Source organism: Macrobrachium nipponense, chromosome 40 (assembly GCF_015104395.2).
Source record: "Macrobrachium nipponense isolate FS-2020 chromosome 40, ASM1510439v2, whole genome shotgun sequence".
In the NCBI taxonomy this organism is placed as follows: Eukaryota; Metazoa; Arthropoda; class Malacostraca; order Decapoda; family Palaemonidae; genus Macrobrachium; species Macrobrachium nipponense.
In genome coordinates this window covers 2,740,382-2,768,265 of record NC_061101.1, presented here as the reverse complement: position 1 = coordinate 2,768,265, position 27,884 = coordinate 2,740,382, and the positions used below count along the sequence as shown (strand labels likewise).

The 27,884-nt window shown below is 40.3% G+C and overlaps 2 protein-coding genes across 2 annotated transcripts in view; both read left to right on the top strand.

The window, feature by feature from the left end:
* The window catches only part of LOC135211773 (BLOC-1-related complex subunit 8-like), a 91,660-nt gene that overhangs the window by 15,933 nt on the left and 47,843 nt on the right, over positions 1-27,884 (top strand). The window lies entirely within an intron of this gene.
* LOC135211870 (BLOC-1-related complex subunit 8 homolog) lies at positions 225-25,527 on the top strand. The gene is given in 5 exon segments (XM_064245090.1): positions 225-240; positions 243-287; positions 14,404-14,581; positions 16,434-16,541; positions 24,964-25,527. Coding segments are annotated over 5 exon segments (597 nt in total). The 3' UTR covers positions 25,214-25,527.

Genomic DNA, 27,884 nt, shown 5'->3' with positions numbered 1-27,884 from the left:
GTTGGCCGCCGCGAGTTTTTGAAAATTCTGCCAGTGCGAACAGAGAATATAGCTATATATATACTGCCAGTAAGTATACATGAAACTTTGTTATATCATAATAACATCATCTTTTTCTACCACATTGTAAGTGAAGGTTATAAAAGTCTTTTTATCATTCCCAGATTTGTACAAGCTTATAGCATCACAGATTTAAACTGCCTCCCTACCAAGTAGGCTAGAGGATGGCAACTATATCTCCACTCATCCTCCAAATGATCCAGATTTGGAAGTTAAAGTTAAAAAAGGTAAGAAATACTTAATATATTTGCATGAAATGCAGGATTCAGGCGAGTCATGCGCACAACAACACTGTTTAAGTCAGGGCGGTAAGATTCCTTAAAATACGAACCCCCAAACCAAATTATGGTTTTTTGTACATGAACTTCCATGCCAGATATATACTTAGCTTACGACTCTGACGTCACGACAGAAAATGTAAAAAACTCGCGGCACACGCTACAGGTAGGTCAGGTGATCTACCTTACCCGCCGCTGGGTGGTGGGTGTAAGAACCAATCCCCCTTTCCTGTCAGATTTTCCTCTGTTGCCCGGCTTGACAGCACCTGTGTTAAGTCCTCTCGATAGTGGATTTATTCTCATTGCCGATGATTTTTGGATTGACTCTTTTGGTGAAGTACCCTTTGTCCGTTGGCTTGGCATACGCTATTTTGGATCGTTTTTTGGATTGTTCTTTGGATTTTTCTAATAATGGCTGATACTGAGATTAAGAAATCTTCTATGTTTAGAGTATGTTCGATGAGTGATTGTAAGGTGAGTTTTCCCAAAGCTTCTGTAGATCCTCACAGTGTGTGTATGAGTTGTAGAGGGAATGAATGTTCGTTCATTAACCCCTGTAAAGAGTGTGAAAGGTTGGATGAGGATGGATGGAAGTCTCTTTCTTTCCTACTTAAGAAGTTAGAGAAGGATAGGGGCTTCGTAAGGCTTCTTCTAGGAGCTCGAGTAGATTGCGAGTTAGCGAGCTGATGTTGAGAACCCTATCGTAGACAGTAGTTCCTTCTTCCGTTTCAACCCCTGCTCCCAGCTTTGAACCTGAAGATTCGTGTTCGGAGGTGGCTTCTTTGAGAGACACGATTAGGAGCAAGGAAGGAAGCAAAGTACGCTCTCTTAAAGGTAAGAGTGACAGTGCCAGTGAACAGTGGGCAGTGCCCCTAGTGCAGTGGAGGGTGCGTCTGACCGGCTCACTAACGCTTCCAGGCCTAGACCTCTTCCAGACTCCCAGACCCAGTGGAGGAGGAAAGTCGAAAGCCGCAGGAAGGTTAGGGAGAACCCCCACCAGTCAGGCGTCTCGGCAGATCCTGTTGCTCGTTCCCAGGCTGCTTTGGATCGAGCCAAGAAGGAAGTGTTAAGACAGTGCTTCTCGTCATCTTCTTCGCCTTCTCCTAAGCGTAGATGGAGCGCCTCGGAGTCTTCTCGCCCTCTCAAGAGAACCTGGAAGGAACCTTGCGCCCTACCTTCCAGCCCCGAATCCTTCTCGGAAGAGCCAGAGATAGAGCGCAAGAGAACCAGGAGATCTCAAGAATCCTCTTCTCCTTTCCGCTCTCGGGCCTCTCTTCCAGTCGAAGAGTTCGAGAGATCGCCAGCGTGCATCTTGGCGGGTCTGCAGGCGCAGATTTCAGCTTTGGCCGACTCCTTAGCAGGGAGTTCTCACCGTCGAAAGGACGTCTCGCTCCCGGTGAAGAAGTCGAAGAAGGACACTGCGGATTTCTCGCCTCGTGCAGGAAGGGTTCAAGAGCCTCGCAGTAGAGCCTCCTACATTCAAGAGAGCCTCAGAGATCGCTCTCTGGAGCAGGAGCTCCTCTCCCCCCCAAGCAGGCGTCTAGAACGACAGGCGCAAGGAGCTTGACAGGCGTTCTTCTCCCGGTAACCGCTCTTCTAGATGTAAACAAGAAGAACTGGAGGATCGATTCACTTCTTGTAGGCGTTATTCGCCTAAGATCCGCTCTACTTCTAGCAAGCGTCAAGAGCTGGACAGGCGCCAGAAACCTCGTATTTTCCAGGAACGTAGTAGGCGCACTTCGCCTGGAAGCCGCTCTCCTCTGGACAGGCGCCTGGAGACTAGTAGGTGTTTTTCGCCAGGAGTTCTCTCTTCGCCGGAGACTCGTTCGCCCTCTGTCAGACACAGAGAAGATATAGGCGCCAAGAGCCTAGTAGGCGCCAGATAAGGCATTCCTCGCCTTGTGATCGCTCTCGACTGGACAGGCGCACAGAGCCTTGCAAGCGCTTCACGTCTGACAGACGCTCTTCTTCAGAAGGCTTTTCTCCCCGGTGGGCAGGAGGCCAAGAGCCTGGCAGGCGCATAGAGACTGACAGCGCCAAGAGCCTAGCAGACGCAAAGAGCCTGATAGGCGCTCTTCTCCTACCAGGCGCTCTTTCAGTTGACTCGGACATAGATTTGGACAGGCGCCCACCCTCCTCTAGTAGGCGCTTCTCCTAGGAAAACCTCCCCTCCAGGGAGCCGATCTTCTAAACGTCATTCTTCGGAAGAGGGATATGGTACTTCTGAGGAAGATTTGCCAAAGGATTCTTCGGTTTCCTCTTACAAGAGACTGAGCGACCTCCTCTTGCAAGAATTTGGGGATTCCCCTGTTTCGGCTGTTGCTCCTCCGTCCCCTCCTTCCTTGTTTTCTACGGCGAAGACTACGAAGACGTCGTCGGTTGAGAAGATGAAACCTACAGTTTCGATGAAGAAGGCACTTAAGAGCTTTGATAATTGGCTGGTCTCTAAGGAGGAGAAGGGGAAGACCGTCTTTTCTTTCCCACCTTCCAAGCTTACGGGAAAGATGGGATTCTGGTATGAGTCAGGAGAACCTTTGGGTCTGACTCTTCCATCTTCGGCAGACTCGGACTTCTCTTCGTTGGTGGATTCCGCGCGTCGCTCGGCACTTAATTCTGCAAGACGACGTGGGGAATGAGCGAACTGGACCACTTCTGAAGGGAATGTTCCGGGTCCTAGAATGTTTAACTTCCTCGACTGGACACTTCGAAGGGAATTCCGGTCCTAGAAGTGTTTAACCTCCGAATGGCTAGGAGTTTTGGCAAAGAAGACACAGGATCAAGAGTCTCTTTCGTCGGAGGATCTGCATTCAGTCCTGTCTTGCATGGACAAGGCAGTGAGAGATGGGTCTGAGAGATAGCTTCGCTTTTCGGAGCTGGAGTAGTAAAGAAAAGGGCAGTATTCTGCTCATTTTTAACCAAGGCTGTGTCGCATGCTCAGAGAGCTTCTCTGTTATACGCTCATCTTTCCCCGCAGCTCTTCCCCAAGAAGATTATTAACGATATATCCAGCGCTCTTTCGGCAAAGGCGACGCAGGATATGTTGGCTCGATCAGCGAGAATTCCTAAGGCTTCTTTCCAGCCTAAGACGAAGAAGGAAACATCGAGCAAGCAAGAGCCCTCCCTTTTGAGAGGCGGGCCCTTCTTCCCACGCTTCTTCTCCAGAGGAACAAGACCTCCTAGAAGAGGAAGGACCTTCTCTCGATCGATCAGATCGAAAATATAGTACCCGTGTCCTCCAGACTACAGTAGGTGCCAGACTGCTGAGTTTTCGGACGTCTGGGCACAGAAGGGGGCGGACAACTGGTCCATCGCAATAGTCAAGAAAGGCTACCTCATTCCATTCATCTCGAGACCACCTTTGACCACTACACCAAGGGAGTTGGTGGCCAGGTACAAAGACCCTCACATGAATCAAGCCCTTTGCGCTTAGCAGTAGAGCTTTAGCTGGAGAAGGTAATCGATAGAGATGGTGAAGGACCCTCTTTCCGCGGGTTTCTACAACCGTCTTTTCCTTGTTCCCAAGACCTCAGGAGGAGTGAGACTGGTTCTGGACGTGGGAGCGCCCTGAACGTCTTGGTGAAGAAGAGGAAGTTCGCAATGGAGACGACATCTTCAGTATTGGCAGCTCTTCGTCCCGGGGACTGGATGGTGTCAACTGGACCTTCAGGACGCTTACTTTCACGTGCCGATCCATCCTTCTTCGCACAAATACCTAAGATTCATGTGGAAAGGGAAAGTTTTCCAATTCAGGGCTTTGTGCTTCGGCCTATCCACAGCCCCTCAAGTGTTCACAGGGCTAATGAAGAACGTAGCACAATGGCTACATCTCGAGGGAATGAGGGTGTCCCTCTACTTGGACGATTGGCTGATCAGAGCCAAATCGAAGGAGAAATGTCTGGAGGACCTTCACATAACGTTGACCTTAGCAAGTTCTCTGGGTTTTTTGATTGATAACTTCGAGAAATCACAGTTAATCCCCAGCCAAGATCGTATCTATCTGGGATTCGGATGGTTTCTCAGGTTTTTCGTGCGTATCCATCCCCAGAAAGGATTAGCCTGTTGTTCAGAGAAGGTCGCAACCTTTCTAGAGAAAGATCTATGCACAGCGAGGGAGTGGATGAGTCTGTTGGGGACAATCTCCTCGCTGGAGCAATTCGTTTTCTCTAGGGAGGTTGCACCTCAGACCCCTCCAGTTCTTTCTGAATCGGAACTGGAACTGCAGATCTCAGGGTCTAGATTTCATCTTCAAGATCTCGAACAGATAAAGGAAAGGGGATCTCCGTTGGTGGGCAGACCCTCTTCTCTTCAAGGAAGGCATTTCCTTACATTTGAAGAACCCCAACCTAGTGTTATTTGCAGATGCGTCGGACAAAGGTTGGGGAGCGACTCTCGGCTCGAGAGAAGTGTCAGGCACCTGGGTGGCGGGGGAACAGGTGTCCTGGCACATCAAACAAAAAGAACTGATGGCGATTTGGTGGCCCTCAAAGCGTTCGAGCCCCTCATCCAGAAGACTTCGGTTCAGATCAACTCGGACAACACCACAGCCCTGGCTTACATTCGGAAGCAGGGGGGGACTCACATTCTCCCTGTACGCAAACAGCAAGAATGCTTCTTATGTGGTCAGAGGAAAGGGAGATAAGTCTCCTCACCAGGTTCGTACAGGGAGAAAGAAATGTCAGAGCAGATCTGCTAAGCAGAAGGAACCAAGTCCTTCCTTCAGAGTGGACTCTTCACTCGGACGTATGCCAGGAGCTGTGGAAGACGTGGGGCAGACACCTCATTTTGGACCTCTTTGCGACATCCAGGAACGCTAAGGATAGACCTGTACTGCTCCCCGATATCAGACCCGAGAGCAGTAACGGTAGAACGCGTTCCTGATGGACTGGGAGAACTTAGACCTTTATGCATTTCCTCCTTTCAAGATTCTGGGGGAAACTCTAAGGAAATTCTCAGCATCAGAGGGAGCAAGGATGACCTTGATAGCTCCGTTCTGCCCCGCCCAGGACTGGTTCACAGAGGTACTGGAATGGTAAGTAGATATTCCAAGATCCCTGCCACTAAGAGTCGATCTGCTCAAACAGCCCCACTTCGACAGGTTTCACAAGAACCTCCCCGCTCTCGGTCTGACTGGATTCAGACTATCAAGAGTCTGGTCAGAGCTAAGGGCTTTTCGGCAAAGTCTGCAACGGCTATTGCCAATGCACGTAGACCTTCCACCACAAGGGTCTACCAGTCGAAGTGGGATGTTTTTCGACACTGGTGCAGGAATCAGAACGTTTCCTCCTCCAGTACCTCTGTGACCCAAATAGCAGACTTTCTTCTTTTCCTGAGGGAAAAATGCGGTCTGGTAGTCTCGACTATAAAGGGCTACAGGAGCATGCTATCTTCTGTGTTCAGACACAGGGGATTAAACATCTCTGAAGATAAGGATCTGCATGATTTAATCAAGTCGTTTGAGACTTCTAAAAGAACCTCTTGTTTAACCCCAAGCTGGAACCTGGACGTAGTATTATTGTTCCTGAGGTCCTCGAAATTCGAACCTCCCCAATCAGCCTCTTTCAGAGACCTCTCTATGAAGACTTTGTTTCTCTGCGCTTTGGCTTCAGCTAAGAGAGTCAGCGAACTGCAAGCTCTGGAAGGAGATGTGGGGTTCCAAGGAGACTCCGCTATTTGTTCGTTTCTCCCGTCTTTCCTGGCCAAGAATGAAAACCCCTCATCCCCTTGGCCCAGGAGCTTCGAGATAAAAAGCCTATCCTTCCTAGTTGAGTAGAAGAGGAAAGGACTCTTTGCCCTGTAAGGAGCCTAAAGTTTTATCTCCAGAGGAAGAAAAGACTTGGGGCTAACTCAGACAACCTCTGGTGTTCTGTAAGAGACCCCAGTAGGCTTTGTCAAAGAATGCCCTGTCATTTCTTTATTAGAAACCTTATAAAAGAAGCCCACGCATCTTGTAACCAGGATCAGTATAGACTTCTGAAAGTCAAGGCGCATGAGGTAAGGGCCATCTCGACGTCTTTGGCTTTCAAGAAGAATATGTCTTTACAAAACTTCATGAAAGCGACTTTTTGGAGGTGTGAGTCAGTCTTCTCCAACCACTACCTGAAAGACGTAGAATTACGTATGAGAAGTGCTTTGGGTTAGGCCCGTACGTATCGGCGGATTCAGTGCTGGGCAGGGAGCTGAAGCATATCCTTTTTAGATATTTTTCCCTTGTTGTATTTGTATTGTGTTTTTTGGTTGTGGGAAGGAGGATGCAGGAGGCACCTCCTTCTTTTGGAGTTCTAACATTTGTGTTTGGTTACGTGATCGGTTTGTGCTTGAAGCTCCTTGCATTGGTAGTGGACAGGCTCTGTCATTTAAGTGGGTTGATCCCCTTTGACAAGACCCTAACTGGATTCTACACCAAGTAAGGCGGAGTCAGTTTCCCATTGTAGACCAAAGAGTTTTTCAGCTGTAGGTCACGCCCTTGCTGTAACTCTTTCAGGCAACACAGACTAATAGACAGTAACTATGAAGTCTTCTGCCTAAATCAGGTAAGAACCAAGGGTATTTTTTATTCCTTTAACATGTGTTGTCTCCACTTTCTCTGTACTTAAATGTCTCTTTCCCTCCACCAAGGGTGTCAATCAAGCTAAGTAATATCTGGCAGGGAAGTTCATGTACAAAAATGATTTTTTCATACAATCAACTTACCTGTCGATATACATAGCTAAGACTCCGTCGTCCCCGACAGAAATTCAAATTTCGCGCTTCGCTACAGGTAGGTCAGGTGATCTACCGGCCGGCCTGCCCTGGGCGGCAGGATAGGAACCATCCCCGTTTTCTATCATATTTTCTCTGTCGCCGGTGGTATCAACATTGTTTGCTATTACTCCTGACGTTAGATTCATATTTCATCCTTTGATCATCGTTTTTTCGGCTTTTGGTGACGTATCTGGATCGTGTTTGGCATTCGCTACTGTGGACTGTTTTTGGAATAACTCTTTTGGATTTTTCTCAGTATGTCTGATTCAAATGTGAGTGTGAGAATTGTGTGTTGAATGTAGGCTGCAGGGTGAGGATACCGAAAGCTTCGGTTGATCCTCACACTGTATGCCGTAAATGTAGGGGGTTTCAGTGTTCTGCTAATAATACTTGTAAGGAATGCGAGGGATTGAATGCAGAAGAGTGGAAGACTTTGACTTCTTATTTGAAGAAGTTAGAGAGGGATAGGGTTAGACGTCTGAAAGGTGTGAGTTCAAGGCCTATTGAGCCTTTCACGGATAATTCTAATCCTACTGATGTAGATTCTCCCTATGTATCTCATTCTCAGAGTGCTTTTTCGGATTCGGCCTCGGAAATCGCCAATCTGAAAGCTACAATTAGAGACATGAAGTCCAAGATGGCTGACTTCAAAGGTAGGCTAGTGAAAGTGAGCATTACAGTGAAGTGAGTTCTCCCAGTGTTGTGGAGGGGGCGTTTGATCGTCCCTGCGACGCTCCCAGGCCTAGACCTCTTCCAAGCTCCCATGCCCAGAGGAGAAGGAAAGTCGAAAGCCTTAAGGAGGTCGTGGGGAATCCCCAACGGTCAGACGTCCCTTCAGCTAGCTCTGCTTCATGGCAGGCGGCTCAAGGGCGCTATAGAAAAAGCGTCCTTCGTGAGTGTTTCCTCGTCCTCTCCCTCCCTCTCCCTCACCTAAACGAGGGTGGAAGGAGTCGAATTTGTCGAGACCGCTGAAGCGTCATATGAAGGAACCTGATATAGATTCTAGCCCAGAGCGCTTCTCTGATGACGCTCCTTCTTCTATTAAGAAAGCGAAGGGGGCGTCAGCGTCACCTGACGTGTACGCAGAAGTACCCTTTCCTTCTTCTCCCCCGTGATGACGAAAGGCGTCATGCACCTGGACGTGGGAGAAGCGTCAGGAAGATAATTATGGCAGTTCAAGAGCAACTGTCCTCTCTAGTGGGATGATTTTAGCGCCACGCCGGAAGGACGTGACGCTTCCAATTAAGAAGTCTCGTCCTCTCTCACCTGCTCAACGAGAAGCGTCATGCAGACGTGAAGCTGCTAAACGTCTTACAGAAGCTTCGAGTTCGAGAGCGAGATCGGTGGCTTACGAAAGTTTTGTAACGCCAGAGAGACGTAAGACGTCTTTTAGACGTGAAGCGTCATTGAAATCGGATCATAGACGTGACGCTCCGACCAATATTGTGACGCCAAGTAGGACGCCTTTGGAGAGCGGAGCGTCTTCCAGGCGCGAAGCGTCATCAAGACGTCAGCAAGAGACGTCAACCAGGACGCATTTGACGAACGGGAAGCGTCATACAAGCGGGAAGCGTCTTCTAATTTTCAAGAGAAGCCTGAGCTTGTGACGCCTTCCAAGACTATTAAAGCGGGAAAGAGGAAAGATTATCATTCCCTTAGCCCCTCTCCTATTAGGAGTTTGTCTCCTCCAGAAGAGGAACGTACGGAAAGGAGAGCGGAGACTAATGTAGATCCCGAGTTGGATGAAAACTCGGATGATGAATATCATGGAAGAGAGGGTCTGTCTAACTAAGGTTTTGACTACCCTGCTTCTTGAGGAGTATGGAGACGAGTTGACTCCTGCCGCTCCTCCTTCTCCGCGCTCGCTCTTTTCTAGTGCTAAGACGAAGAAACCTTCGTCTTTTCTAAAATGAAGCCCACCATTTCGATGAAGAGGGCCTTACAATCCTTAAACTCATGGATGAAGTCTAAAAAAGACTTAGTGAGAACAGTCTTCTGCATGCCTCCAGCAAGATTAGCTGGGAAAAGAGGCATTTGGTATCAGACGGGAGAGAATATGGGTATTGCTCTCCCTTCTACAACGGAAGCAGATTTTTCGACCTTAGTTGACGCTTCACGTCGACAAAGTCTCAATTCAGCACGAATTACGTGGGGAATTTCGGAGCTGGATCATCTCCTCAAGGGACTCTTTCATGTATTGGAAGTCTTCACTTCTTAGATTGGTCCCTTGGGGTGATGTCCAAGAAAGCCCATGATTCGGAAGGAATCGAACCTGAAGCCCTATTATGCATATTGTCTTGTATTGACAAAGCGGTACAAGATGGATCTTTGAAATCTCCTCATTGTTTGGAGCAGGTCTTCTAAAGAAAAGGACTGTATATGGCGCCTTCTTAACAAAGGCAGTCTCTCATGCTCAGAGGGCAGCTCTACTGTATTCGCCTCTATCTGACTTTTTGTTCCCTTCTCAGTTAGTAAAGGACATTGCGCATTCGTTAACTGAGAAGGCGACTCAGGATCTTCTGACGCAGTCAGCAAGAAAGAAGAAACCTGTTTCGGCATCGGACAAGAAAGGACTAGTACATCTGTGCAGCCCTTTCGAGGTGGTCCGACCTCCAGACCTCCCACAAGAAGGAAGGCTCCGGAGAAGAGAGGTAGGTCTGCCTTTCGTCCCTTTAAAAAGGGAAAATGAAGATTCTCTCCTCCAAGCACCAGTAGGTGCCAGGCTCCTGGGATTTGTGGAAGCCTGGACACTGATAAACGCAGACGCGTCTTCATTGGCGATCTTAAGGAAGGGATATCGTATCCCTTTCCTGAACACTCCTCCCTAACGTCAATACCAAGGGAACTATCAGCCAAATAACAAGGATCCTGTGCTGAGGGATACTCTTCGATCGATGGTGGAACAAATGTGGGACAAGAGAGCGATAGAACTAGTACGGGATCAAAACTCCCCCGGGGTTTTGGGATTTTCAATCGCCTTTTTCTGGTCGCGAAAGCCTCGGGAGGCTGGAGACCAGTACTGGACGTCAGCTCTCTGAACAAATTTGTTCAGAAGGAGAAGTTCTCCATGGAGACTTCTGCTTCAGTCCTAGCGTCATTACGACAAGGAGATTGGATGGTGTCTCTAGATCTCCAGGACGCCTACTTTCACGTCCCGATCCACCCGTCATCGAAGAAGTACCTCCGTTTCATGACGGGGGGAACGGATCTTTCAGTTCAGAGCCTTGTGTTTCGGCCTGTCCACAGCTCCTCAGGTCTTCACAAGCCTGATGAAGAATGTGGCGAGGTTTCTTCACCTCAAAGGAGTAAATGTCTCTCTTTATCTGGACGACTGGCTCATCAGGGCCAGATCAGAGAGACAGTGCTTGGAGGACCTAAAGTTAACTCTAGATTTGATCAAAGCGTTGGGATTGCTCGTGAACCTCGAGAAGTCTCAGCTGACCCCCAGACAGGACCTAGTCCTCTTGTGGGGATTCGGATGGATTCTCGGGGTTTTCGAGTATTTCCTTCGCAAGAGAGAATCGCAAAGGTTTGCGGATAGTCTCTCTCTTCTTAGGGAAGCAACATACGTCGGCGAGGGAAATGGTTGAGCCTTCTAGGACGCTTTCCTCGCTAGAACAGTTCTTCCCACTAGGAAGACTTCATTTACGTCCGCTTCAATTCTTCCTCAAGAAGTCTTGGAGCTGGAAAACCGGACAACTTTCGGACGTTTTTCCCATTCCAGTGGAGATAAAGTCGCACCTAGAGTGGTGGTTGCCCCCTCTGGAAGAGAACAAAGGGATCTCTCTAAAACACAGAACCCAGACCTAGTGTGTACTCCGACAAGCGTCGGAGAAAGGTTGGGGAGCGACATTAGGCTCAGAAGAGGTGTCAGGCACCTGGGAACCAGCACAGGTGACTTGGCACATAAACTGCAAAGAGCTCTTCGCCGTACATCTGGCTTTGAAGAGCCTAGAACCTCTGGTGTCAAACAAAGTAGTGCAAGTAAACGTGGACAACACCACCGCACTTGCCTACATTCGGAAACAGGGAGGGACGCACTCCTCGTTCCTTTACGAACTGACGAGAGACCTATTGCTTTGGACGTCTCACAGAAACATCTCCCTGCTGACAAGGTTCGTACAGGGAGTAAAGAATGTGAGGGCGGACAGACTCAGCAGGAGGAACCAGGTCCTTCATACAGAATGGACACTACACGAGGAAGTGTGTCTCGATCTCTGGTCTCTGTGGGGACTCCTCATGTGGATCTCTTCGCAACATTCATTTCCAAAAGGCTCCCAGTTTTTGCTCGGTCGTGGAAGATCCAAGAGCACTTATGGTAGACGCCTTCCTGCTAAATGGTCTCGAGTAGACGTATATGCTTTTCCCCCATTCAAAATCCTGGGGTTAGTAATGAAAAAGTTTGTGGCGTCAAAAGAGACGAGGATGACGTTAATAGCCCCCTTTGGCCGGCCCAGGAATGGTTCATGGAGGTGGTAGAGTGGGTCGTAGACTTTCCAAGATCCCTACCAAGAAGGACGGATCTTCTCAGACAACCACACTTCAAGAGGTACCATCAAAACCTCCCCGCTCTCGCTCTGACTGCCTTTCGACTATCGAAAGACTTGTCAGAGCGAGAGGCTTTTCTCGCGAAGTGGCAAGCGCGATCGCGAGAGCACGCAGAACCTCCACTACGAAAGTATACCAATCGAAGTGGGGAGGTATTTAGAAGGTGGTGTAGATCCAAGAAGTTGTCCTCCTCCACTACCTCTATAGCGGAAATTGCTGATTTCCTGCTATTCCTGAGAGAAAAATCTCATCTAGCCGTATCCCACAATAAAGGGATACAGAAGTATGCTCTCGGCTGTATTCAGGAATAGAGGATTAGATCTGGCAGATAATAAAGATCTCCACGATCTCATAAGGTCTTTTGAGACTTCGAAGTCTAAGGAACCAGTACCTCCGAACTGGAACCTAGACGTAGTCCTCAAGTTTCTGTCATCGGAAAGATTCGAACCTCCTCATCTGGCATCGTTTAGAGACATAACCAGAAAAATGCCTATTCCTATTATCTTTAGCTACGGCAAAGAGAATTAGTGAATTACATGCTCTGCAGGATAAAGTAGGATTCAAGGGAGACTCGGCTATTTGCTCGTTTAAGACCCTGTTTTTAGCGAAAAACGAGAATCCCACGACCGATCCCTGGCCTAAGTCATTCGAAGTCAAAGGAATGTCGAGTCTCGTAGGCAGAGAAGCAGAGAGGTCTCTATGCCCTGTTAGAGCTCTGAAGTTCTACCTTCAGAGAAAGCATCAGATGGAGGCTCTAGACAAGGTCTTTGGTGCGCGGTAAAAGACCCCACAAGACTGATGTCCAAGAATGCGCTGGCATTCTTTGTAAAGAAACGTCATTACAGACGCTCATAAGGTCTGTCCTGACGAACAGTTACAACTGTTGAGAGTAAAAGCTCATGAAGTAAGAGCTGTAGCGACGTCGCTCTCGTTTCATAAGAATATGTCGCTTAAAAACATCATAGATACGACATTTTGGAGATGCAACTCAGTATTTGCATCTCATTACTTGAAAGACGTTCGTGTGACATATGAGAAGTGTTTTTCTCTAGGTCCTTTCGTATCGGCGGATACGATTCTGGGTACGGGAGCCGACACCAATCCTAAATGTATATACTTTTCTTCTTTTTGGATATGGTCTGGAGTCTCTGAACAATGGAGGACTTGGTTTAGCAGGCGGGCGGCCGTCTATGTTGTTCAGTAAGAGACTCTTGTCATGTCCAATTAGATAAGTATAATTTTTTTTGAAAATTATGTATGTGTGCGTAGTGGTTTTGAGTTACGGTTGTTGTGACGAGTTCGGGGATAATCGGAGCAATCCTTAGTTCTAACATATGGTTAGGATCAGGTGGTCGGGATTGGTTGTGTGCTCCTTCATAAGGTGTATTGTCATATAAGTGGATCAGCACCCATTGACAAAGTCCTTTCAGGCTCTGCCGAGTAAGCGGATAAGACACCATCGGCAGACCCACAAGAACTCTTGGCCATAGATCATATATCTCGCTAAAGTTTCTTGAGGTGATGCAGACTACTGGGCAAACACCCACAAAGTCTACCACCTATCAGGTAGGAACCAAGGTTTTATTTATACCTACAACATATTTTGTTTACCTGTCTATTCCATATAGAAGCTGTCTCTTACCCTCCACCGAAGGGTGCCAATCAGCTATGTATATATCTGACAGGTAAGTTGATTGTATGAAAATGATATTGTTATGTTACAATAAAGTTTCATACATACTTACCTGGCAGATATATACAATTAAAAGCCCACCCAGCCTCCCCGCAGGAGACAGGTGGAAGAGAGAAAATATGATAGAAAACGGGATGGTTCCTAGTCCTGCCGCCCAGGGCAGGCCGGTAGATCACCTGACCTACCTGTAGCGAGTGGCTGCGAAATTTGAATTTCTGTCGGGGACGACGGAGTCTTAGCTATGTATATTATCTTGCCAGGTAAGTATGTATGAAACTTTAGTTGAACAAATAACAATATCATATTGTTAGTATACAATAAAGTTTTGTACCATACTTACCTGGCAGATATATACGATTAATGGCCCGCCCAGCCTCCCCTCAGGAGACAGGTGGAAGAGAAAATCTGACAGGAAAGGGGGATTGGTTCTTACACCCGCCACCCAGCGGCGGGTAAGGTAGATCACCTGACCTACCTGTAGCGTGTGCCGCGAGTTTTAAATTTTCTGTTCGTGACGTCAGAGTCGTAAGCTAAGTATATATCTGCCAGGTAAGTATGTACAAAACTTTATTGTATACTAACAATATCATATTAATAAACATTACCTTAATATAATTTATCTAGCCCTAAATCCCCAAAAACCGCACCAAAATTTACCACATTGGCAACCTTGTTACCTCCTATTCTGTCCGCCAGTTTGGCAACACTGTCGTTGACAGATACAAAAACCTTCCCTCAAATCAGTTGTGATAGGCAGATCGTGGGGTAGGATGGGTGGGACTAGATAAATTATACAGGTAAAATATTATTAATATTAATTTTAGAATAAAAATTCCATATTTGTTGAAACAACACAGAAATAAATTTTCGCAAGAGTATTGCCTTTGGGAACCTTTTTGTGGTATGCATAACTATCAAAAAGTACTGGCTGTCGACAGTGACTTTAGTATATATATATGGTTCTTCTCATATTGTAATTGGCTTTATTTTTGTGTCCCTCGGAAAATTCTGTTTTCCTTATGTAAATCGATATTCCTTAATGATTTATCATTTTTAACCTGACAGTGATTATATCATCTGCAGCTTTGGAAAGAGTGAGCGAGAATATCCACATATCTGCCAATGAACCATCTCTAGCTGTATATCGTCTCCAGGAGCACGTCAGACGAGCATTACCACCAACAGTCACTCGTCGACAGCATGTCACTTCACTTCATTCTCAACTGCAGGGCGCTTGTTATGATGTGGAGTATGCCCTAGGGTATGATAGAGGAAAGAGTTGGATAATTCCAGTGTTCTTATGAAGCTTACTTGAATGGCTTAAATTGTTAGGAATTATTAAGAATTTAGTTTTTTCATCACAACCCTATAATTTGATCCCTTTTCAATGTTATTGTGGAAAAAGTTAATATTTTCCTTACAAGTTCCTTCTTAGTTGTGGGTATTATCATCTGGATTGCTGGCTTCATAACTACAATTGTCTGCGAAAAACTAATTTTTTATCATACTGATGATTTAGATTTTTAGCAATGTTGGTTTCATTCCAGTGTTTTGTGCATAATTTAACTTTTAAAACACATATTGTTGTTTTTAAAAGTTACTGCGAAGTACAGTACATAACTAGACGAAAACTGTGGCCTTCAGAGACAATAAAGAATAAGCATAAGCAAATGATAATATTAAAAAAATTTCAGAAATGAGGTGATGAATGCAAAGTATAATATACTAAGTACTCAAGTCCAGATAATGAAATTGAATGAAGTGTAAGAGGAGTTAAAAGATAGTATGTACTTGAGTAGACAGGCCAATGATGCTGATAAGACCGTGCTTTCAGGTACTATCATTGATGTTAGGGTAGCCAACATAATTACTAATGAACAGAGCATGTAATAGTGTCACCTGAGCTTCTTGAGGCAGCAGAAGAGTTGAGAGACCCAGACTACATGAATATGAACTTTGAGACAGAAGGCTGGAGATGAGTGGGGATTTGTGGAAGTGAAAGCATAAGAAAAACAAAAGGGACAGAATTTCATAGAGGAGGCAACGATAGTAATGATGGTAGACCAAAAAAATCTATAGAAACTTAGCAATTACTCTTTGAAGTAGTTCTTATATATTATCAACAAGAAGTTAAATATATGACAAAATTAACCATGACGGCTGTGCGTGAACTGTGATGCTCTTGTTGGTTATTTGTTTCATTGTGGATTCCATCTTGCTCTGCTCTTGCTATTGAAGTTTCAAGAGCTGGCAACTGAGGATTACCTATCTTTTCAGGCTTGATTTACAATAGCTGTTCAGATCAGCACTATAAGGTATTGGAATCGTTGGGTTAAACCTATGAAACAAGGGCAGTGTTTTGTGTGAAAAGTAAGGCATCTAGTGAAAATTAATTCACCACTAGTATTTATATAGTAGTTATTGTTCAGCTTGTGTATGATCTGCCCTCTATAGTACAGCTGTGAATTGAAAATTAATGTTTGTACGTAAGAAAAATTATCCCAGATTTGCAATGTTTCTTTTCACATATTACACCCCAGCAGTGAAAATAAATTTTAAATTCATAGATTAAACAAATACTTAATAAAATGCTAATAATTGATATTACTTTAACTTAATATGTAAACTGTGGAGTTACATGGTAAGAAACCTACAGAATAATTGCAGTACAGTATACAGCATCACTGCAAAAAGTTATGTGCATAAATGTTTCTTATAGTTTTTAGATACACCAGTTTTATGTTCAATTATAGACTGTCATCCTTAATGATCAAGTTTAACTGTGTGTCAAATGCAGTAACATTTAATTTTGAAATAATATTGTCCAACTTTTTAAGTCTTGATTATTATCAAAGGTTCAAGAAGTATGGTAGTACAGTAATTTATGTAATAAGTAATTTCCAATTAAGAAGACTAATTGGTCAACCTGATGAGACATGAGAATGGTATTTGTACTCCACAATCAGTATTTCAAATGTGTTTAGGAAACTGCATTGTTCTATAAAAATTTTAGAAAGTTTACAGTTTGTGTTCATCTTTTACCTTAGTGGTGTGAAGACTTTATTTTCAATGCTTGTCATAACTTAGTATTAACTATCCTTGCATGCTTTCAGAGCTGTGAGGGGAATGCAAGATTCAAATGAAAAATTCTTATCACTTGTTGAATTGTTGAAGAACTCGATATTTCTTCGTCAGCAGCTCAAATTCGAACAGACGCGAAGGTTAGTATCTTCTTGGTAATGTTTTTTGTCGTTAATAGTTTTTGTCATGGAATATTTAACATATTTTCTTATTAGAAAGAGTAATATACTGTAGAAGTAGGATTACTCAGCTTCTTTAGGGTTGAACCTGTGCTAGATAACAAATAATTCTGAACAATGACGTTATCTTCCTACTCATTTCTGAACATTTGTCTTTTATGCCACTGCCATGACTTCTAATATTGAAATAGAATATTTATGATTATAGGTAAAATGTAATGTCAAAATTTGCATTGAAAATTATTATTTTGTCAAAGTACACCTATAATAACCACAATGCATAAACATTATTAAGTCAACCCTGAAGTAACTGGAATATCATCTGACCGGAAGAGGATGAAAGGAGCTATATTGATATGTTGGGTTTTATGCCACTTTGCCTCTAATGGATTTGGACAAGTACTTTTAACGATGGTATATGACATCTATTTAAAAGCTAAAGACACCAAATACGTATGTGCATTTGGAGCACCATTTCAAAACGTACACCTTTTGTTACTAGTGGGCTGATCATTGTTCACTTTTGGTGTGGTTACTGAAACCCAAATCCTCAGTTTGATATCAGAAAGTAAACTTTTACATGATTTGAAAATGAAATTTAAATTTTGGCTGTTCTGCACCCCTTTCCTCATACGTACTTCATTATTACAAAGCTCCAACCCCTGGGGTATCCAAATGATTCATTCCAATCTTTCTATTAGATTGGCTGACACTGACATCCAGTATACCATATCAGAGTTCTGAAAAGGTAAAGCTTTGCAATAGTTCATGTCATTTTCTGTTCATTACCTTTGAACTGTTTACTGCTGTTTCCAACAATAGTTTTCAGGTGTATAGTAGCCATTAAAAGAAAAAATTATTCTCTCCAGGATATTGCACTTATAAAAGTTGAAATGCCTGAAGCTTTGGCTTTTGTTGCTTCAAATCTTTTCAAACTTGACTTATCATGAGATGAACTCAAAGTGCTGCGAGTTGAAGATACCAGCGCATCTTCTTCGACTTCAAGAATTTAAGTGATATCTTGGTACATTTTCTCTAGGCCCTGTAGTGGCCTCTAATCTCTTCCTTGCTTATCACCTCTAAATTTTCTTTTCATTTTACTCATGATCCAGTGCAGACTACAGCCCTACACACCCTTTCAACTTCTCAGATAATTTGGACTTTATCTTGTGCATTTCTATACTTGGCAAGGTATAGACAACACTTCTGTTGGGCTAATCTGCCTAGGTATAAGTGGGACCTACCCATTTAGTTGGTTTAAGGACTTACCCATTTAGTTGGTTTAAAACACACACACAATTTAAGGGATGTCACATCCTTTAATGGGTTAACTAAATTACAGCTCTTTAATACATTATACTTGATGACACCATCCCAGTTAGAGGCACATTCTGCTAAAGTAACCATCTCACCCAGTTACCTGTACTGTAGATATGCATTAAGCTACAAATGTCCTTTAATATCTTATTTGCTTTTCCTCGGAATTAATATATTTTCACATATGTTAACCGAAGGAGAATTTTTTAGTTGATAATTATTTCGTTGGTTCCCGGGCGTGAACCTAGGAACCAAGAAATAAGGATGCATAGTGAAGCGCCTTTAACCCCACATTGGTTTTGTTTGTATATAAATGGACAGTGTTTCATAAATGCAAACCATTGCCTTGTGCCAATATCCTTTCTGTCCCTTCACTGTTTGGGCGCAGGCACATTAATTCAAGAGTAAAACTTTCATTTACGGAGTTAGAGGTTAGGTTAGTGATCTGGGGTTTGCCCCTAAATGTGTCAGAGTCTCTCAGCTGTGTGGGGGAAGGGGCTCTTTTAAGTTAACATGTATCCAGTCATATGCTGAAAATGGAAGAGTAAGGCTATGTAAAGCAGTGGTGTGTATTTGTGAAACCTAAAATATAATTTTTAAACATTCTCGTTGGATATAGGTCTAGTAGTCTGCTTTGAGTTGAGTGCAGTAAATTACCACAAGTAACCTTTAATAAATAGTTAAAAAAAAACACATTACCTGTTGCTATGAAAGTACTGTGCAAACTATATAAATTAGTTTAACATATATTTTCCAGTCTTATTGATTGATAATCCATGCTAAAGCGCTAAGTGTAATTTTTATACTCCAACATTTTCTTTTTTTTTGTGACCTTTTGAAGTAACCTCTGAAGATTGTAGTGAAACTTTCTTTTTGTTTTAAGTTATGGTACTGCCCAAAGTTGCAGAGCTTTTCATCAGATGGTGTTGACAGTTGAAACAACAGATTTAACATCCATTTAGTGATTTATTGCAGTTTAGCTTTCTATTTGATTTGGTTTCTCATTTTTGTATTATTTTTGTTATTTATTTTGTTGCTTTATGTAGTATCATTTAAATTCACTTTTCTTGCATGTTTCAGACCAAAATAGCTCCTATCAGTCCATTTAGTTGCACCCAGATTGTAAGATGTAAGTAACAGGTTTTTATTTCCTATGCAGTATTACAAATATTGTTTGTTTCTGAACATGGCTTTTTATTATTTTAAGTTTACAGGTCTTTTCTGTTGCCTTTACATGTTTTGCAATTGCATAGTAAGTGAAGTTTAGATATTTAACATTTATCCCCCTAGAAGAGCTTTTGTGTGACATTGACTACTGTGCTGTTTCACCATACGTATTTTATTATCATTTTATCATATCTTTTGCTACAAGTGGTGAACAATCCTCTTTCTTGTGTCTTTTGAAGGTGGTGTACTTCAAGTTCGTAGACGTTTTACAAGAAATATGTTTATGATTTCTTATAGATATTTATTACTAAAGCATATACCTTTTTATGAGTTTTTAAGTGTTATTTTAGAGTTCCCTTTCTTGAAAACTCTTGATGTTAGTTGAAGTAAGATCTCACTGATTTAGCTCAGTTCCCAGCATTCATGAGTGTGAATTTTGTATAGTAGTGCAGACAAAATATAACCCACAACTGTGCCCTTGTACTATATTTGTTTGGATGTTGTTATGAATAGGGGTATTCTTTATACTACGTCAAAATTTGTTCCAAGTAAACTTAAGAGTTGGCATCTTATTAAAAACATTATCAGTTCCTGTGACTGTTCATTCTTGCATTCAAAAGATGTTGGTTTAAGAGCAATTCAGCATCACTACTATTGGTATTTTTGAGTAATTGTAGTGATATTTCTTAAAGAATATTTCTTTTCCTGAAGGTAATATATTCACATGGTATTAGGAAGTCATATTTTCAATGTTAACTTTTGCAAGACTATTGCTATAAATTTTAAATATGTGAGATATTACTTAAATATCCTCTCATTGAAGAGAGTGGTGTGGTAATCTGTAGTTAGAATGTGATATGTGAAATTCGAAAATGCAAAAACAAAAAAAAGTGTCTGTGCTGGACTGCTTGGTATATTTGGCAGAAATGACCTTACAAGTGGAGACTACATGTTCAAACATTTTTTGTGAACTTATGTTTAACTATTTTTTTTTTTATGTAATTTCATTACAGTGCCTCAAGGGAGGGTCATCTAAAAGGCCAAAATTCTTTTTGGTTCTAAAACTCTTAATTGTGCAGAATCTGCAAAAGGTCATCAAGCAAAATTATTTCACATTTTATTTGACGACGGGAGTTGGATAAAAATATTACAGATGGTTTCTTAAATTTCCATATTAAGAAAAAAACTTAAAATGACTACAGAGAAGAATTTAAATTTCCCTGTTAATTATAACAAAAAATCCTTGGAAATTAGTGCAGGATTAATGCGTATATTGTTTCCAAATCAATTATTAAATTCTTATGTTAAGGAGAAAGTTTGAAGTGACTTTTGAAAACCGTTTGGACTTCCTTGTGGTGCACCTTATAAGGTGAGGGTCCTGTGTACAAGTTTTGCTATGAACAACTGGTTTTGGTGACGGGTATCAAATTCCATACTCAGACATAAAGACAAACTACGTACTGTGATTAAATGATTAAATTCTTTTAACCATATGTACTCATGTATCATCTACCATTTTAAGACTTGATTTTAATCCCAATTTCATGTATTCACTCATATGCAAAGTAAAAAACAAAATGTTTGCGTGCTATCTGAATTGCAGCAAGAAAGGCTGTCATATTTGTATCAAAACAGTATGGTTTGACATCTCCATAATTATTGATATAGATTTTTAAAATATGAAATACAGTTACAGGCTATAACAGATACATTTAAGTAAAATAAAATATAATAGCATTAATGAAAAATTAACTAAAAAAAATATAATAATTTTATAATCGGTACATATGAACTGCACGTGAACATTGAAAGCAGCAGGTTTTTTTATTGAACACATCTGTTGTTAATGCTTCTTATTGGATGGTTTAAATAAATTGATACTGTACCATTTTTAGGAAGTTTTGTTTATGTACAAAAATAGTTGTGCACTTTGGTGATTTAAATTTTCCTTTAAGAGGAGGATAGTTATTAACATGAATGGCAATTTAAAAACTATTTGTAAGGGATTGCTGCAATTTCTTCAATTAAAAAAAAAAAAATCCTTAAAACCGACTTCTAGCAAAGTGGCTTAAGAATGGCCACATACAGTAACATTAAAATGTATTGCATAAGATTAATGTAATAGTTCCCTTAAAAAAATGGAAGGTACTTAGGCCTATGTGAGAGGTTAAAGAATGGCCCTACTAAAAAAGAAAGTATGCTCCAAACTTTGAGTTGTGGAAGATGGTTGAAATTTTAATGAGAATAATTTTGAACTAAGTGCAGTGGTTTACAATAAGAAATTTAGTGTCATTCCAGTAAGAGAATGATTTAAATGTCCTTACAGAAGCAAAAAGGCAGCACACTGTGCCATGCTTCCATTCATTTTTTTTTTTCACTTGTCGATAACTTTTTTATTTCCAAGTTCTTCGGAGATGAAGAGTCAATTCATTCATGCATAATTTTTTTTTTGTTTCTTTTAGATTGAAGAAGTCTTCCTTTCACCACAACACAGACTTCCTATAACGTCCAAATTATCTTATGAGCAGCTTCGTAAGTTGGCCAGGCTTTTAATAAACTCAACCCACTCTTACTGTAGTGGAAAGAAGGCCCTTTAGAAGAACACTGCTTTGTGTTTTGAAACTATGTTTTTCCTTACAGTGTCTATTCAATTAAAAGCTTTAGTGATTGTCCTAAAGGTCAAAGAACCATTAATTCAATGGAAATTCACAACTGCTTTTGCTTTTAGGTCCAGTACTGATTTCTGATTCAGTTTGCCTCATGATGTTAAAGCCCTTTGAAGCTTTTAGGGTTAAAGCATTTCTTTGTAACATGCACTGTGCTTGTATAAATAAGGATTTTTCTTTGGTATTTTCTCATTCAGGAGAATCAAAATGATCAGGTATTGTGCAGTGAAGTACAAAATGTACCCTTATTTTCCAACCAAGCTTGTAGCCTTGTTAAGACATCCCATCACTCATTCCTGGAGGTGTACATCAGGGAAAGCTTTGCAATTGTTCTGATATCTATTTGTTTAGCAGACAAATCTATCACACAGAAGAGAAGAAACTAGGTAGATATGTAATGTAGATACAACGTTGCTTAGTCTTGGTATTGACAACTGTTTCTATTAGATGTAAATGCCTATGACAAACTTGCGTCAAGCTTCCTTTTTTCTTAAGATATGGAAATTTAATTGCTTGTGTAGTTGGGTATATTAATTGTAGCCTTTCTTCAACTGAAGTTTTCAAATTCAATGAAATGTCAGATTTCATTACAGTATTTCATTGTACATTAAATTGTTACGTACAGGTATTCTTATTTTTTCAGTTTACATACTTTTGATTACAATTTTGTTTTCATGTGTAATTTTCATAATGCATACTGTGACATGCACTGACTCCTCATGTACATTATTAAAGTAAAATGTTTATTAAATTTTGAATGTTTTGTAATGTATTTTCAAGCCTTATTTGTAAACATTTTGAATAATAAGTTATACATACTATTCTTTGCTCTTTTTTTAGGTATTGGAAGACAAAAATATATTCAGATAGTTATTATTATAATTGAAAAATTTTTAAACAAATCTTGCTGTATGTAAAATAGGAAGTACGTAGTCAGACATTTCAAGTGGGTAATAATAATTAAAAGATCTTGGCTACTGTAATGTTTTTTTTTTTTTTATTACACAGTCAGATTTCTGTTTTGTACCAACAACCTTTTTTTGATATAAGACAAATGTGCAATGTATGTTCCTCTGTCCTTTTTGATTTGGTATTGTATTTGCATCGTGCAGTTTTTCAAATGTTTCTACTGTTTTGGCTTTTTTAGATGTTGGTGTGGCCAAATATACCAAGTGGGGTTTCACAAAGAATTTTCTTGTTCTTGCATATCAGTTTTAACTTTTGCATTTTACTTGCTTTGATAGGAAATTGAATGGAAACAGTTCTCTTCTGAGCAGAGACATTGGTGCTGTTTGAAAATGGTTATTGTATAGGAGCACCAGTCTCTTAAATTATCTTTTAATAGTCGTGAAACGTTTTGTTACATTATAATGCAAATTCCAAACAAAATTATTACTGCCAGTGTTTACTTTGTTACCAGTATCTGCAGATTTCTGCATCATGTTTTAGTAAGCAGAAGATTATGAACATATAAAAATTATGCACTTGTTTTCCCACCTTTGAGCCAGTGTTCAAAACTGTCTGAAAGATAAATGATACATGTTGATAAAAACTTTTGTCATATCTTGAGATTTTGAGTCTGTTACACCGAATTATCACTGTTATTATACTCTTCCTGGAGGAGTAGTTTTTATACTCTTCCTGGAATAGGTAGTTTACTTATTACTGTACACTTGAAAGTAAATGCTTGCCTTCACTGATTTATGATATTCATTTACTATACAGCTCACTGTCAGGTTCTTGAACATGTACAATTTAAGCTTAGCCAAGTTTCATTAAATGCTTAGTCTCATCAGCTGATTGTATAATTTGAATTTTACTTAAAAGGAGTTAGTACTTACATTACAGATAACAAAATCCCAAATGGAAAAACATTGTAATATGTCGGGAGTTTTCTAGAAAATATGTTAGCAATTGTAGTATGGTATTTACAGAATTGGTAGCAATCTGATATGGAATAATACACTGTACTTGGTATTCCGATATTTGTATGTTATGGATGTGTGCTTATATTTGTAAGGACAAATCCTGATTATTTTTATGTGGATTGTGGACTTCAAGTTATGTAGAGCTTGGTGGATCATTGTGAGAAAGTTTAATCTTTGTTGTAAGTCAGATATCAAGTCAAATGGTGGACTTGCTGGAAGAATTCCTTACTTTTAATAAGTCAAAAATTAGAGAAGGGAAAATGCAAAATAGACAGAAAGCAATGCTACTGTGGTAGTGACAGAATGCTTACACATAAAGGACTTTGTAGTATTTCCTGCATTGTACACTATAATCACAGGACTAGTAGGGAAATACTAGGCTACTTTACTTAAATGCTTCCCATTCTTTCAATGATTGAGGTATTAATTTGGACATGACTGGTGGTAGAGAGTAAAAAGTCATCATCATAGTCTTTTATTATTATTTTTAAGCGGTCTTTCCCCTAAATGGGGTTAGATTTGAAATTAGTTTTTTTTTTTTATTCTTTCTGAACTGTTGCATATAAGACCTCAATATATATGAAATTCAAAAAAATAAGGCCCTAAAGTCACATCTGTAAATTATATAAGGTTTTAGTAACTTACTACAAAATAGATTAAAATGGAGAGTAACAGTAGAGGGTAATACTCTTTGCAAGCAATTGAATGGGGAATTGAAGACAAAGAAGTTCAAACTGTATTTTTAAAGAAATCCAGTGGCATTTCAGGTGGAGGATTAGGAAGATAACAACAAAGATGAATGATTTGTTTAATTTGGTCAGTGCACACACTGGTAAATAATTTTTCTACCATCACTGATGTTACAGTTTCATCATAATGTTCACTGGAAACTGGGATATAGCAAATATATGAAATAATTTGGTGATATTTAAGTAAAATCTTAAGAGTTTGTGTTGATTGTATTTCTTCTGAAGAAAAATATACCAAAATAAAATTATGAAGGCAATGCTAAATAAAATCAGTGTAAGTAAACTACCAACTGAAATTAATCATTGTTGCATTTCTTATCCAAAGATGTCGGTAACGTATTCGTCCTTGTAAATCAGTATTTTCTGCTTACCGTTTATCCAAAACCAGACAAGTAAATATGTATTAAGAAAGGGTTGCAATGTGTATTTGAACAACAGACTAATAATAGTCTCATGCCACTGTAATAAGCAACAACCTTGGGTAGTGATTCCATTAAGAAAAATTTTTTTCTGCACTGTATGATATTAAAATTGCGGTTGCTATATTCAAATGCAGGAAACAACGAGAGCCAAGCATGTACAAGCGACTGTCATCACACATTACCAGTATAGATCTTCCCGACCTACCAGATCTTCCAGATGCATTTCGTGAGACCGCGTCAAGGGTCGAAAGCGCCCTCCAACACGCAAGAAATTCGTACGAGAGCCACACACGTAAAGGGGAAAAGAAGGATTCCACAGAAAAATCAGGTAGTAAAGAAGAGGAGACGAGCGACGAAGAAAAAGATAAGGCTTCAAGTGAATGATGATGTAGTTACATGATAGCATCCAGTATTTATGTTAATGTTTGGTAATGTGTGAATAAATAAATTTATATTATGTGATATTGAATGAATGGAGAAAAATTTTCATGTTTAGTGTACTTCATGATTGCATGCGTATTTTTCAAGGAAGATAACATTTTCACAGTACCCTTATACTGTCTTATATTTTCATGAATGGAGTTAACATATCAGCAAGAATTGCCTGTTATGTATTATAATTCACTGGGATTTTGATTGCTTTTGACACGTTTGAATAATTCTGAATATCTTCAAATATACAATATTATACAGCATTACCCAGTACATATTATTACCTTCTACTTTCTGTTCATGGTATTTTAATGTTATTTTATCAATTTAAAACATTTTATCAATTTAAATCATTTATTCCTGTCCTACCTTTTTACAGAATTTTGAATCTGATCATAACTAGAAGTGTTCTTTGTCTGTGATGATATTGCCCTCAATTTTACTCAAAATATGGAAAAAAACTGATTCCATTGATATTGCATAATAACTAATAAATTGAAGAGATGTTCACTATTGAATGTGTCCAGGACTTTACCACCCAATGTTTCATACAATGAAATGATACCACTAAGCAGCAGTTGCAGTTCATCGTAAATCATTGTGGTGTCATAATTATGAACTGTATAAGCTGTTCCATTGGAAACTTAAGAACTTTGACTTTGTGGTTTGGTGGGTCTTTCCACACCACTACTTTAGTGGTGCTCTTACTGTAACCTGGTTCAGATGTGTTGTTCATATGGTTTTATCATGTTATTCATCTGCGATGTGAGTAGGTTATGAATGCACATGATACGATGGGGCTTCACACCTTCCACAATTAGCTCAATTGTCAATGAAAGAAGGGAAGGCCTGACCTTTACACGCTAGCATCATCTTCCCATCATTCGTTCAAACCCACGACTGCCGATTCACCTTAACCCTAAAACAGCTGTCCTAGAGATCCATCTGAATTTACAGTGCCTGAAGAGTTGTCAGTACACCAAGATCAGACCCAGCACTGAGGACAAGGTTTGGCATGAAAGTTTCCTCTCTACTACATTAAATAATCCAGTTATACAGCACAGAAGGCTTGCCATCCAATTCCACCTTCCATGAAACCTTGCCTGATGTCTAAATCTGTGTTTTTTCCTGATAGCAGTCACCAAAGGTATGTCAGTTGGACACCAAGAAGGAAAAGGAAAATTAGGATAGACAGATTGACAAAAAACAGGTCCATGTCTTTTGCGCTTATTCTGAACTTGCCTTATTGTGTGGTAGAACCTACCAGGGTAGAAAACCTACCCCATAACCATCATCCAGTTCTTCCTTGCACCACAAAATCCACCAAGGCAACACAGTACTGATCCATAACTACCAAATACACTCACCCACTAGAGCTGCCAAGTCTTGCCAATCTTTTTCTAATATGAGGAGATAATCCTTATACAGTAGTGTTATAAAATGCTGTGTGCTATTCATCATGACATCTGTGCTCATCTTACAGTCCATTACTTAAAATCCAACTTGTACAATTACCCAACTCCTTGGTTTAACAAAATATTCCACTCTAAAATTAATATTTTAAATTAAAATTCAATGACTACCATGCAATGTAGGGTACTATATTGTGCTACCGTTGAAGGATGCTTTTATCTTTTTTATTAACTATTTACCATTACAAGACTGATACTAATTTTTAAAATGATTTAATCACGTTAATATCTTATATGCACAAATACAAAATTTTCCTAAGTACAGTCTAACTAGGTTAAAATGAAACTTAACACTTCAGACTCATACACATCAACATGTCTATTTAAACCAATCTTTGTGACTGCCATGCCAAAAGTAAAAATAAGGAACTAACTGCATTAACGGTGCTTCAGTTTATGATAGAGCAATGCCAAAGTAATACTGAAAACCCCCTGAAACTTGTAAAGAAATCAGTTTTTGTTGTCACAAAATGACACTTAAACTTATGCTGAAAACCCAGTGTTTCTACTGACACTAATAGAAGCATCTCGCAACACAACCATACAGTTATTACCCATTTGCACTGCAATGTGGAAATTTGAATACTGAAGTTGAAGCAAAGATAAAATATCACATGACAGCTGAAAGATCCTCTTATATAACTAGTCAAAATTTTATCATGGTAAACTATTTAAGTATATCACTCTTGACTTGAAAGCATTAAAATGATTCATTATTCCATTGACCATTTCTCTCTGTATTACTTAAAGTAAAACCTTTTTTTATGGTAATAGTTTTTGTTGGTTAACTGTTTTGTCCCAAGTTTACAACCTACTGAACATAGATTAAAGCGCTTATTTCTAACAAAATTTCAAAGAAATTCTGTAATAGTACAAGTGAAAAATCAATTCACAACAAAAGAACAAATAATACATATGTACTGAAAACATACAACCAATAAACAGTATGAAAATCTTTTGCAAATAATATAAAAAATAATACATTAATGAAAAAAAATACCTACATATGCATTTCCCCAACTGGCATATACTTTCCATTCAGTTGGAAACAACACCTGTTTACCATTATATTTAACGACAGTAGTCAATTACAACTGGTAAAAAATGAATAACGTTCCCCGTATCTGATGGAGAAGGAAAAATAAACACGT